Source organism: Scyliorhinus canicula, chromosome 11, assembly GCF_902713615.1.
Source record: "Scyliorhinus canicula chromosome 11, sScyCan1.1, whole genome shotgun sequence".
Taxonomy (NCBI): Eukaryota; Metazoa; Chordata; class Chondrichthyes; order Carcharhiniformes; family Scyliorhinidae; genus Scyliorhinus; species Scyliorhinus canicula.
Window position 1 is genome coordinate 14,977,080 of NC_052156.1, and position 13,855 is coordinate 14,990,934.

The 13,855-nt window shown below is 43.3% G+C and overlaps 1 protein-coding gene across 1 annotated transcript in view; it reads right to left on the reverse strand.

Annotated features, from left to right (window-relative positions):
- LOC119973638 (TRAF-interacting protein) overlaps positions 1 to 13,855 on the reverse strand; it is a gene marked incomplete at its 5' end in the record, with an annotated part of 38,232 nt that overhangs the window by 3,920 nt on the left and 20,457 nt on the right. Inside the window, 5 exons of the mRNA XM_038812019.1 lie at positions 2,594 to 2,704; positions 8,057 to 8,102; positions 8,975 to 9,130; positions 9,554 to 9,642; positions 13,483 to 13,572. Of these exons, the coding sequence (XP_038667947.1) occupies positions 2,594 to 2,704; positions 8,057 to 8,102; positions 8,975 to 9,130; positions 9,554 to 9,642; positions 13,483 to 13,572 (492 nt within the window). The remainder of the gene's footprint in view (positions 1 to 2,593; positions 2,705 to 8,056; positions 8,103 to 8,974; positions 9,131 to 9,553; positions 9,643 to 13,482; positions 13,573 to 13,855) is intronic.

Sequence of the window (13,855 nt, forward strand, 5' to 3'; positions counted from 1 at the left end):
ACACGAACAACCAATTTAAGATTATTCAGACTCGCAATGCGACTCGCTTATGCTTGCTAGAAGCTACATACATTCACATGCAAGGCCCTGTCCTCTGCAAGCAGAAAGAACATGTCCAGGAATTGCACCGTTTCAATTTAAGAAACGCATGGCGTGAAACCGTTCCCTGGTTCATTCCCCACGATAACACCTCAACCAAAATCCACTTGTCACCCAATCAGCAGCTTTTTCTCATGCAGTATAAATTGTTGTTCCTTTTAAATTTGGTCTTCTTGCATCGGCCCTGATCAGTGTAAGACGGAAAACTTCAGTAGCATGTGTCTTATTTCAGAAATTGGCAAATGCACTTTCAGGATTCTTGTAGATTTTAATTATTCTTGGTAATTTTACAGAAAGGTAATTTTTCACTTTTTCTTTCTCCTCTCAATCCCAACTTTCTTCTCCTCTCTATTTTGCTTTCTGTTTGTGAGTTTACATTGATTCAAATATTCTGATTGACACTTCCAGGTTTGGACTCCACATCTCTCTTAAGGATTTTTCAATCTGATTGGTTAAACAGAAACACCTAGTGGATGCCCTCATCGCACAGATTCCAGATCCCTTGCAGAGGGGGCACTGTCAGTGCGATAATCCCAAATCGCAGTGCAAAGCCTACAGAGATTCTGTGAGCACGTGTAAACGTAAAGAACAGCAACTGCCTTTTCTTTGCCACTAGCTGCAAAATATGGGCCACTTTGGGCCAGTGTTACACCTAATAAAGAGACCAGTCAGAACAAACACCCATATTCTCAGTCTGTTTCTGTTCAACAATGTCTGAGTCAAATGTAAGGTAAAGGATGGAACTAAGAGACGCTAAGAAACATACAAATATCTCTCTTTATAACATCTAATTCAAATTGAGGTGTCTGGCCCTTTGGAGATGATCAATGCAACTTCCTGCGCACAGGAGAAAAAAGAAACAAGTAGAGATTTAAGCAGGAGAATTCAAGATACTTTGGGATTTCAAAAAGTGCGAGACTTATTTCAGAGGTGGGGGTTAATCAAAAGTTAAATTCAGAAGCACATGGGTGGTTAATGCAGACCTCCCTATCTTTTGCTAACTCTGCCCCCTGCTGCTGTTGTTGCTGTCTTGCTAGGTTTTTTACTTTTTGTCATGAATTCTCCTGCTTAAATCTTTACTGGCTTAAGGAAAATCACGGTATGACGATTTAGGGGAGGCAAAGTGTTGTCGTCACTGGACTAGTAAACCAGAGACCCAGTCTCATGCTCTTGGTGCCCAGGTTCAAATCCCACCATTGCAGATGGTGAAATTTGAATTCAACTTTTAAAAACATGTAAATAAATCTGGAACTAAAAGTCTAATGATGACCATGAAACCATTGTTGATTGTCGTAAAACCCATATGGTTCACTAATGTCCTTTGGGGAAGGAAATCTGCCGTCCTTACCTACATGTGACACCAGATCCACTGCAATGTGGTCGACTCTTAACTGCCCCATCAAGGGCAATTAGGGATGGGCAATAAATGTTAGCCCAGCTAGCTACGCCAATGTCCCATGAACAACAAAAAAAATAATGTCAAGTAGTAATTTTGCATATAGGATAATGGTTTAAACTCCACATCCTTCAATACCTAATGAACCATTTTAGGCCAAAGTCCAAACTGAAATGGTTAACTTTAACAATAGTACATCAAAATAAAGACACACTTTTCCCATCAGACCAAGCGGAAGCGAGGCTCAGATCAGTCCCCACAGGACCTCTGCATAGGAAAGAAGCATACTGAGGATGATAAATAAGAATCAACGTTTCGAGTCCAACATGACTTCTTCAGAACATCCTCAAGTGTTCTAAGCTGTGTCATATTGGACTCAAAACATTAACAGTAATAATAATCTTTAGTAGTGTCACAAGTCGGCTTACATTAACACTGCAATGAAGTTGCTGTGAAACGCCCCTAGTTGCCACATTCCGGCACCTGTTCAGGTACACGGGGGGGAGAATTCAGAAAGTCCAAATTACCTAACAGCACGTCTTTTGGGACTTGCGGGAGGAAACCGGAGCACCCGGAGGAAACCCACGCAGTCACGGGGAGAACGTGCAGACTCTGCACAGACAGTGACCCAAGCCGGGAATTGAACCCGGACCTCTGGCGCTGTGAAGCAACAGTGCTAACCAGTGTGCTACCGTGCCACTGTAGAGAGAAACTGTCTCTTTCTCTAAAGCTGCCAGAGCTGAACTATTCCAGCATTATCTGTTTTCCTTTCTAACTTCCAGCATCCGTAGTATTTTGATTTTATTATGATAAGTGATCCCTTCAGGGCGGCACGTGGCGCAGTGGTCAGCACTGCAGCCTATGGTGCTGAGGACCCGGGTTCGAATACCCGCTCTGGGTCACTGTCCGTGTGGAGTTTGCACATTCTCCCCTTGTTTGCGTGGGTTTCGACCCCACAACCCAAAAGATGTGCAGGCTAGGTGGATTGGCCGCGCTAAATTGCCCTTTAATTGGAAAAAATTAATTTTGCACTCTAAATTTATATGAAAAAAAATAAGTGCTCCCTTCTGACAGAAACAGGAAATTGGCTTTACTTACTGATCCTTGGCCTGTGTGTGGATCCATGAAGCTCCCATATGGTTTCTTTTGGAATAACATGGAATTTTTGAGGAATGCCGGGAGTCTATTATCTTCATCTTTGTTCGTTTTCTTAAAGATAAAGCAAAGTTTTTGCTAAGGTTACTGCAATTCAGATCTCAAACGTTTGCTCCAGGTGAAATGAAACAAGGATCTGATCACCTTCTCATTACCAACACAAAATGCTAGAAAATCTCAGCAGGCCTGACAGCCCCTGTGGAGAGAGAAATTGAGTTAACGTTGTGAGCCTGTGACTCGCTGACTATATGAAAGGTTACATCCTCATGAAATTTAACTGTTTCTCTCCACACAGATGTTGCCACATCTGCTGAATTTTTCCATCATTCTCTGTTTTCATTTCAGATTTCCCGCATCCCAAGTATTTTGTTTTTATATCGTACAAATCCTCTACTGCTGCCAGCTCTTAACCCGGCAAATCCAATCACAGCGACAAAACTACCTCATGTTCAGTAAAAGGGGAGTTTTCAAATCTGAACTAAATCTTTCACACGTTTATCCAGCATCCTTATGAATGTTAGTTTCGTACGTATTGTTTCTACATACATTGAGAGCATGTTGAGTAATATAACTTCAACGCATGCATCTATTTACTTGAAAATACAAGTCACTAGTTTCAAAAGGTTGGGGAGAGGATAGGAGCAAATTACTGCGGATGCTGGAATCTGAAACAAAGGCAGAAAATACTGAACAATCTCAGCAGGTCTGACAGCATCTGTGGAGAGAGAAGGGAGCTGGGTGACTCTTTGTCAAAGCTCAAAGGGGAGGGGATAGGTCTGCCTTGATACAATTCATCAGAGGAGCGTATCTGACCGTACTAAACCTTCTGTCTAACATTGGGGTGTACACATAGTGAAGACCATCAGAGAGAGGCAACAATTCCTCACAATACAAATCCTAACAGATAACTATATTAAAAGTTAAATAAGGAATATCTTTATAGATATAAGTGCATTTGTGTGTACATAGTTTCTGAGCCAAGAACCATACCTCAGCTGTCCTCACTGAGAGACAGAGTACAACTTTGGTACAGATTTGGAGAGTTTCCACACATACTATTTTTGAGAGGGGGGGGGGGGGGGGGGGGGGGGGGTGGAGGAACAGGGAACCAGTATTGTACCGTGAAATTATCATTGATTGTTGTAAAAACCCATCTGGTTCACTAATGTCCTTTAGGGAGGGAAAGTTGCCGCCCTTTCCCGGTCCGGCCTACACGTGACTCCAGACCCACAGCAATGTGGCTGGCTCTTAACGGCCATCTGAAATAGCCTAAACTACTCAGTTCAAGGGCAATTAGGGGCGTGCAACAAAATGCTGGTCTTGCCAGTGACGCCCACTTCCCATGAAAAGAAAGGTCCCTCCTCAAGCAGACAGAAGACAAATAAGGAAATTAAAGGGAAGAAAATTTCCTAGAATTAGCAGTGCAGAAGGAGGCCATTTGGCCCATCGAGTCTGCACCGGCTCTTGGAAAGAGCACCCTCCCCAAGCCCACAACCCCACCCTATCCTCATAACCCAGTAGCCCCACCCAACACTAAGGGCAATTTTGGATGCTAAGGGCAATTTAGCACAGCCAATCCACCTAACCTGCACATCTTTGGACTGTGGGAGGAAACCGGAGCACCCGGAGGAAATCCACGCACACACGGGGAGAACGTGCAAATTAACAATTAATTATTATTATTAACAATAATAATAATCTTTATTAGTGTTACAAGTAGGCTTACATTAACACTGCAACAAAGTTACTGTTAAAAGCCCTTCAAATCACGACTGAGAGAGGAGAAGGTTACACCAGTAAGGCTCTACCCATCACATATAGAGTAAGGTACCAATTCACACTACCTGAAGTGTGAAACTAATATAAATTAAAAAGAGTTCTGGAAAAGAGTCATATGGACTCGAAACATTAACTTGATCTCGTCCCCTACAGATGCTGCCAGACCTGTTCAGTTTATCCAGCACTGTGTTTTTAGTTCAGATCTCCAGCATTTTGCGTTTATTTTAGTAGGAAACTCACACCCGAGATGGCTCTGTAACTGACAATTTGCACCACGCACATGGTCCCAAGACAGAGAATTATGTTGCTTCCAATTGCCATTAATGTTGTCCTTGCAGTGGAACAACAATTGGATGTTACACATTTCAATTGTAGTGTAACAAAACCAGTTTATACAAACAACATGACCGCTCTCACCGTGAAAACCTACAAAACACTGCATCCAAAACTTGTAATGCCCAAAAAATGTTTTTCATTGATTTCAATTTTTGGTCCAACCACTGCCTTTTCAGGGCAACAAGAGATGAAGGATAAATGGGGTCTTGCCAGGATCACACCACATAGCCAATTGAAAGTAAATTGGACACAAATTTGATTTGATTTATTATTGTCACGTGTATTAGTATACCGTGAAAAGCATTGTTTCTTGCATGCTGTACAAACAATGCATACCGTACATAGGGAAGGAAGGAGAGACTGCAGAATATAATGTTAGCTATAGCAAGGTGTAGAGAAACTATCAACTTAATACGAGGTAGATCCATTCAAAAGTCTGATGGCAGTAGGGAAGAAGCTGTTCTTGAGTCGGTTGGTACGTGACCTCAAACTTTGGTATCCTTTTTCCTGACGGAAGGAGGTGGAAGAGGGTATGTCCGGGGTGCGTGGGGTCCTTAATTATGCTGGCAACTTTCCGAGCAGCGGGAATTGAGAGTCAATGGATGGGAGGCTGGTTTGCGTGATGGACTGGGCTACATTCACAACCTTTTGTAGTTTTCTGCGGTCTTGGGCAGAGCAGGCTCCATACCAAGCTGTGATACAACCAAAAAGAATGCTTTCTATGGTGAGAGTCGTAGGTTACATGCCAAATTTCCTTAGTCTTCTGAGAAAGTAGCGTCGTTGGTGGACTTTCTTAACTATAGTGTCGGCATGGGGGGGACCAGGACAGGTTGTTGGTGATCTGGACACCTAAAAACTTGAAGCTCTCGACCCTTTCTACTTCGTTCCCATTGATGTAGACAGGGGCATGCTCTCCACTACGCTTCCTGAAGTCGATGATAATCTCCTTTGTAACAAATGGTTATATTTCAACATTCCTACATGCCAGAGTTTGGTTAGTTGTACAGTATTTGTGAAAAGGCAGCAATCGTGATTGCTAGAGCAGCATGTTACAACCAGTGTCAAATATTTAAAATTACATTAGCGGCAATTATTTCATATAGTAACTGTTCGACACACAGTATCCATCTTAATAACACTGCTACAGTCATCAAAGCTCTTCAGATGTACTTCAATTTGTATATTTTGCCTTATTGCTTATCTTATTTTCATAAGACAGTGGCTATTAATAGGCAAACATCTGAAATGAAATGAAAATCGCTTATTGTCACGAGTAGGCTTCAATGAAGTTACTGTGAAAAGCCCCTAGTCGCCACATTCCGGCGCCTGTCCGGGGAGGCTGGTACGGGAACATCTCAATATCAATCTTAATTTCCTGTTTCGCTCCATGTCCGTTATAAACCACAATTGCTCTTAATTTGCTTCTAATAATCCTTATTGTCACAAGTAGGCTTACATTAACACTGCAATGAAGTTACTGTGAAACGCCCCTAGTTGCCACGTTCCACTGTTCGGGTACACGGAGAGAGAATTCAGAATGTTCAAATTACCTAACAGCACATCTTTCGGGTCTTAGAACATAGAACAGTACAGCACAGAACAGGCCCTTCGGCCCTCGATGTTGTGCCGAAACATCGTGGGAGGAAACCGGAGCACCCGGAGAAACCCACACAGACACGGGGAGAATGCGCAGACTCCGCACAGACAGTGACCCAAGCCGGGAATCAAACCTGGGACCCTGGAATTGTGAAGCTACAGTGCCATCCACTGTGCTGCCCACTGTGTTAAAAGGTGCACATCAAGCGGATGCATAGGTGATTGGTATTCAGGACGTCGTCACCCATTAAGTGTGTAAGCCTAGTAAATTCTGTCTCAACATCTCTTTGAATGCTGCATTCATCATCTTTTTAGCACCACGTGTTACCTTTCAGAATTTGGCAGTGAATAGGAGGCCTCTGGGTGCATGCCTCTTGGACGATTGAGGCCATTGCACATAGCACATGCATACATCCTTACAAGAACACAAGATATAGGAGTAGGAGAAGACCACATGGCCCGGTGAGCCTGCTCTGTCATTTAACATGACCCTGGCTAATCTTGGGCTTCAACTCCATTTTCCTGCCCACTCCCCATATCCCTGAGACCAAAAATCTGTCAATCCCAGCCTTAAGTGTATTAAACGGTGGAGCATCCACAACCCTCTGGGGTGGGCAATTCCAAAGATTTGCAACCTTTCAAGTGAAGCAATTTCTCCTCATCTCAGTCCTAGATGATTGGCCCCTTATCCTGAGACTGTGACCTTGTGCTTTAGATTCCCTGAGCAGTGGAAACAAATCTGTGTCTCCCCGTCAGAGGTTTGTAGGTTTCAGTGAGATAAATAATGTACATGCGACATGACCAATGGAATGCATGCACAGCTCAGAACTGACCACGATGAGGTAGAGTTGATCGGCTTCTAGGTCAATATTGGTGGAAATTGTGTTTTTCCAAAAACTGATCCATAGCCGGGAAAATCTGGCAATTTATTGGTGAGCATTGGGCAATTCAGAATTTAAAGATCTCTAGGTATATATAAGCTGTAGAAAGACTATCAGTGAGGATACTAGTGCAGGATACCTACCACCTTGTGGTCCCCGCTTGGAGTGTCATTGGGCAGTGACACAGGTCAATGACAGGCCAACAACTCTGAAGCAATGATTCTCCAACAAGTGCTCGCATCGAGGTGGTGTTGTGCTAAGATTCAGGGGAACTGAAGAAGGTCATTCAGGGTCATTATGGAAAGAGGCTATTCAGCCCCGAGTCCATGTCCTGTTATATTCAAAACTTTGTGGCTCTGTTGGTGTATCTTCCTGGCTAATGTTTCGAAATGGAATTTCCCGGTCATTGCAGATTTATTGGTAACTGGGTAGCAATTACGTTGCTGATACTAATAACCAATTGTGATTTCCCTGAATCAGCAAAAAGGCACCAATAGGTCACATTGCATTTACAACTGGCAACAAAAGCAAAATCAGAATAAATCATTTACATTAAAAACGATGCTGTACAAACCTCCAGGGATCGCAAGGTTGGTGGTTAACATGCCTATAATTTTGCTTCTGTGGTTTCCAGACCGTTCTGAATCCCATGACTAAACAAGCCTGAAAGTTTCAATTAACCTTGACATATGCCTGTGCACCCGATTAGATTACATTGTAATTACTGCTTATTTCTCAGATAACTTAGCAAATTTGATCTTCAGTTCCAGCAGTGGAATAACTGGATCTGCAGAGATTAGAAATAAATGCTCACCTTTGACTTGTCCAGTGATTTGGAAGGCCGATTTAGCCTGGATAACCTGGGAAAGTGGAGTGGGCGGGGGCAGGTTGCAAGGAGGTGGAGAAAAAGGACAACAGACAATTAGTTTGTGACAATAATGAAGGTCGTTTTGGTCTCTCCTCGCTTGAAGTCATGGAGCTAACACAGCTGTCAAGTTCAGTGTGGACCGTTTAGGGCGGCGTACAATCTTGTCTGCTTTGCTTTCACAACCATGAGGACCAAAAGGTCCTGGATCAGTATGGTCCATTGATCAAAGTTACTCGTGGATAGAGACACAAATAGAGGTTTCCTAGATTGACAGATTCAAAAGTAAATTGAATTGCTGTCCTTATGGTAGCTAATAAATCTGTATGTCTGGAACAATGTGAGTTGCACAGGTCAAAATGTATTTTCTTGATGAATGTAGTGTGAATCCTGATTAGATCCATGTTAATATCTACTCCCAGTAGATATTTTGACTCATCTGGCTGGGAGGAGACAGTCTTTCTATTCGTGCCACAGGTAAGCTTGCATTAACACTGCAATGAAGTTACTGTGAAAATCCCCTCGTCGCCACACTCCGGTGCAGTGGGTAGTGCCAGAAGCTCGGGGTTCAAGTCCTCCCTCAGAACTCGATGACCACAGAAGCTGTATCCAGAGCGTGGCCAACCAGGTTAATTGTCAACCTGCAAATCCTTCCGATACATCTGACGGCAGGTGGTAAATAATGGCCACACTGCATAAAACAGCGACAAACCACCCAGCATTTTGCCAAGCTCAATCATGAATCAATCCAAAAAAAAAAGAATCAATCCAAAAGGAATTCCATGATCGCCAATGCTGTCTTAGGGCATTGTACCCAGAGGGGGAGGAGTCGGGGTCATTTGGCTATTAATGAGCTCCTGCACTTACCCCGCTGTGTCGAGCTTTATTTTCTTGGATGCAGCACTGACAGATGTCAGAGGCGTATGATCTGGAGTGTCAAAGTCGTAAGTCAGAGACAGATCGATATCATCCCCAGTGGTCGGCTTGTGCAGTTTAGGATATTGCAAATCCACAGGTGCGGGGCTGGAAGCACAGGAACATTTCCGCATTTAATTGGCAGCGGTACAGCGATGCACCAACAGCATTTGTGAAACCAACATCAAACTAGTCTTACCAATTCTACTAAAAATATTCCACAGAAATCACGGCATTTGAAGCATTTCACTATTTGAAGGGCGTTGAAATATAAAGCATTATATAATTACAAGTATATTCCAAAGTCTGGAGTGTCACAAAGGCAAATCGAAGAGGTCAGATGATTTCCCCACAGGAATGAGGGCAGCAGAGGGAGGAACAGTACATTTGCATTGCCAGCCCCTGGATGGTGCGTGGTACAGGGTGGGCACAAGAGAGCGGGGAGAAGCACATCTTAAAATCACCAGATTTCTTGAATATTTAGAAATAAAAGCAACAACCATCTGAAACAGACCAAGTTAGTTCTCCCACCTCTCAAAGATTAAGCGGCTGATTGCCTCATTGGTGCGATTCGGCGTACTGAGGGACTTTTGGAGGAATTCCACCTTCTTCTTTAGGTTCTGCAAAACCAATATTTAATACATTTATCAGGGCTGGTAAGCTCAGATGTCTGCTTCTGCAGGAGGTGGAAGGGAGAGAGAGGACGGGCGGAGGATGAATCTTAAGGGTGGGAACCAAGGAAAGAAACTACCGAAGTTGGTTGGGGCGTTGGGGGGACGGGAGGAAGACGGGTGCTGAAGAGTTAGGAAATCCTGGCGCTCTTTATCATTAGTGATGCGCACCGTGATACAGAGCATGTCTATGTCCAAAAACAATACTTGTAGCAAAAAGGCCCATGCCCTCTGCACCCTGCCAATGTAAAACATGTGGGGAGGAGAGAGAAAAACAGAAATGTAAGGAAAAGGTGATTTGGGACAGAGCAACACATCCTTTATGAAGTCACTGGGCACCACAGGCAAGGTATATTTTCTCTAAGCAAATAGCAATATGCTATTTCCTCCTCTCGACCCAGTTTTGTCAGCCGGAGATGATTGCGCGGTTTATTTTAAATGGGTTCATGGATGTTCAAATGAAATGAAAGAAAATGAAAGTCACCAGAGTCCTTGAGGACCATAGCCACGCCCCACTTTTGAGAGAGATCTGACTAGCGGTGATTTAACCCGAGGTTCACCAACTCTGGCAAGGGGCACGGTTGAGAAGGCCCTTCATATACCCTCAACCAGTTCGGGAATTGAATCTGCGCTGTTGACGACGCTCTGCGTCACAAACCAGCCCTCCAGCCAAACGCCTCCCAAATAACATTCAAACAGCGAATGAAGGAATGCCATACAAATACAGGCTAACATTCGAAGCATAGCTTCAAGGCAAGGTCTGTGATCTCGTCTTCAACCGTGGCCTCAAACCACTTTGTTTCATATTTTGTACCTACAAATGAAGACTTTTAGTGACCAAGTCTGATTTTTACACAACTTTGTGACATTGCACAAACCAATTTCACTCTTGCCCTGACCTGCAATGAGCGGTAGACCTCAATGGGCTGTTGTAAGTTTAGGTTCAATCACTCCTGTAACCGGTTGGAGCATCTTAATGAGTCTATTTATTTAGTTAAAATATAATTTTTTAATCCCATCCTTCTACAAAGCCAATGTGCAGAGTGGACAGGGCAAACCCTTAATAGATCTTTTTGCTTGCTCCAATTCAAGTTCAAATTGAAACCAATTCGTGGTCTAACACAAGAGAGACAGACAAGATCCAAGCTGACAAGAAAAGGCGTCGCCCCTCATCCTGGGCTTGATCTGATGCCTGACCTTAGCCAAAAGGCCGAGAAGTGATAATTTTGCGACAGTTGATGGTGAATGTGTAATATGTGTGATAGTGTAACCAGTGAGGGAGGTGGAACAACGTTCGCTCTTAGTGACCTAAACCAGATAATTCCTGTATTGCTGAATAAGAGACATTGCATTTGACATTGCTGGTTTCTTCACCAGTGTTCCACTTAAGGAAGCCACAAATATCTGAACTGCAGCATTATATCATGGCAATCCACACCGGCCACACGAATCAGTATTCACTTGAGCTGATGAACTCAGCAATTCGGCCAGTTGAGTTCAGTTTTAACGACAGCATGCCTGCCCAAATAGGTGGTGCTACCATGGGATGGGCCCAGCTCTTGCAAACAACTTTGTTGGGTTCCTTGAAAAACATTTCCTTAATGGAATGACACCCAACCTCCTACCCCTTGCAGATTTCTGATAAGTGGATGATAGGTTTGCTACATTTAAATCTGGAGCAGTATGTAATAATTACCTTGCACGTATTAATAGGCTCCATCCTGCGCTCAAATTCACTTGAGACAGCAATCAAATAAACTCTCCTTGATGTGCTAGTTGTGAATTTGCCAGGGGATCTCTACTGCTGTCTACCCCAAACCTACCTTCACTGGTCAATATACGCATTGGGATTCTTACAGTTCCACACGTTATAAGATCGACCTTACTGGCAATCTCATAAATAAGGCCCAAGCCATTTGCTCACCAGACAGGTGAGATAATCGCTGGCTTTGAAGGCAGACCAAGCAGGCCAGCAGCACGGTTCGATTCCCGTAACAGTCTCCCCGAACAGGCGCCGGAATGTGGCGACTAGGGACTTTTCACAGTAACTTCATTTGAAGCCTACTCGTGACAATAAGCGATTTTCATTTCATTTCATTTCAAAGACATCCTACAGGATAATTGCTACCCTAATCATTTTGTGCTGTCTATCGCACAAATTCATGAATGGGTCGAAGGCTATCACTTTTGGCCCAGTCTACTTCATATTGCCCTGGAAAAGCAAGGTTTCTCAAAACTGAGCAACAGGTGAAGCTAGCTGTTCCACGTTACTTCTATGCAACGCAGTAGCAACACAGGTTGGATTCGGCACTAACAGGATGCAGCTGCCAAGGCAAAAACTGTTCTGCCTATCAGACAAATTAGTAATGTGGTAAATTAATTTCAGTGTAATGCGAGGAATGTAGGCTGTACGTCCCAGATACTGGCAGCAGTTGATTGTATCAAACAGCATGTCCCTGCTGCTGTTTGCAATGGGTAAGGTCCAGACGACATCCAACCAGCCCGTGTTGCAAAACTCAAAATACAAGTGTTCAACATTAGATTTGATGCCACGATTGGGCAGCATTTGCTAAGTAATTCTCAGTGTGCTAAGAATTATGTGGTCAACCAATTTAAGATTGTCAGTCGGTCTTGTACTGTGCCATGTGTGTGTCTACTGGAAGGTACATATATTAGTACACTGGGTCCTGCTCTTTACAGACAGAAAGAACATGTGCACAAATTGCACCTGTTTCAGCTAAACAAAATAAGTTACAGCCATTTGCTGATTCATTCACCATGGCAATGCCTTAACCAACCAGAGTTAAGCGCCGGGTTTAAATTTCAAACAATGCTTGTAAATTAACTGTCATCATCTGCTGCATTCTCCATGGCAATACCGCTACCCATCAGTCTACTTCCCAACCAATCAGAATTCTCTTCTCATATGATACAATTTTCTTCCCCCTTATATTCATGCTAAGTGCTCTGATGAGTGCAAAACAAAAAGCTTTGACATGTCACGTTTTTCAATAATACTCAAGTTCCGTACTACCAAACGACTATAGATATTCATGGCTTTCGCATGCACTTCTTTAATTTCTCTGAAGTCAGACAGAGAAGTCACTCGGTGTGGGGTGAGGCAGCTTTAGCTGGTTTAGTTCAAACGAATCACAGCAACAGTTATGATTGGGTTTCCTTGGTTCAGCCGAGGAAACGTGTCTTTAACTAATGCGCGAGAGTAAACATGCTTCCCCAAAAGTGGGACATTTGATTGGATGAATCTAGATTGCTCTCACAGCCTGCAATTCTGACTGCACTTTTGGACTTTAAGTAAATTAAAGTGTACCCACCAGAGGGAGAAATCCACCAGCCTAATTTGACAATGAACCTTGCCGAAATCAATTAGCTGTTCACACTCGCTAGAACTCCAGTCATGAGAATGTCAAACGATCTTTCATTGTCTCCAGCAGGCTGATTCAGACATCCCACCTGGGTTCTAACTGACAGCTCCAGCCCAGCTGTCTTGTGAATTCAACCCCTCGAGTGCTAATTTACCTCAATATGAGCATTTTTAACACCCATTGCATCAGAGAGCGCATAGGTCGAAATCCTGAAACACGTGGAAACACATCCAACTGACAGCATTTTACCCAACGCAACTTTCACACTTGGGTTGCAGAAATACAGACTTCTCCATTCCCCCAAAAAAGGCTCGACGAAGATGTGGCAAAATGAAACATTGCACGTGCAGTTGAGCAGGAATTGGCTCCACGTCACTGGGTGAATTTGCATTAAAGACAAACATACCAGAATCTCTCTGTCCGCATTTCGCACATCCTCCTGTGATGCACGCAGCTCCTCTTTTATTTTCTCCAGCTGTGACACATTTTTTTCCAACTAAACAAACACAGTAAAGCTGGTTCAGATTAAGAATGACAAAAGCTTTCACCCCCCCAAAAATGGCAATGTCACATCGCTGAGGACAGAGTAACACAACAATAAATGATTAGTTAAAGTCAGGGGAGAAAAAAAGTCAGAACATTTTAAGTCATCACATGAATGGTGGTTGATGGCAATAATGCCTTCCTGGACAACACAGGGTAACAATGAAATCTCAGTGGCTGCCTGCAAAACATAATTTTACATTCTTGAATATATGTCATTTGCTGATCTTGATTTA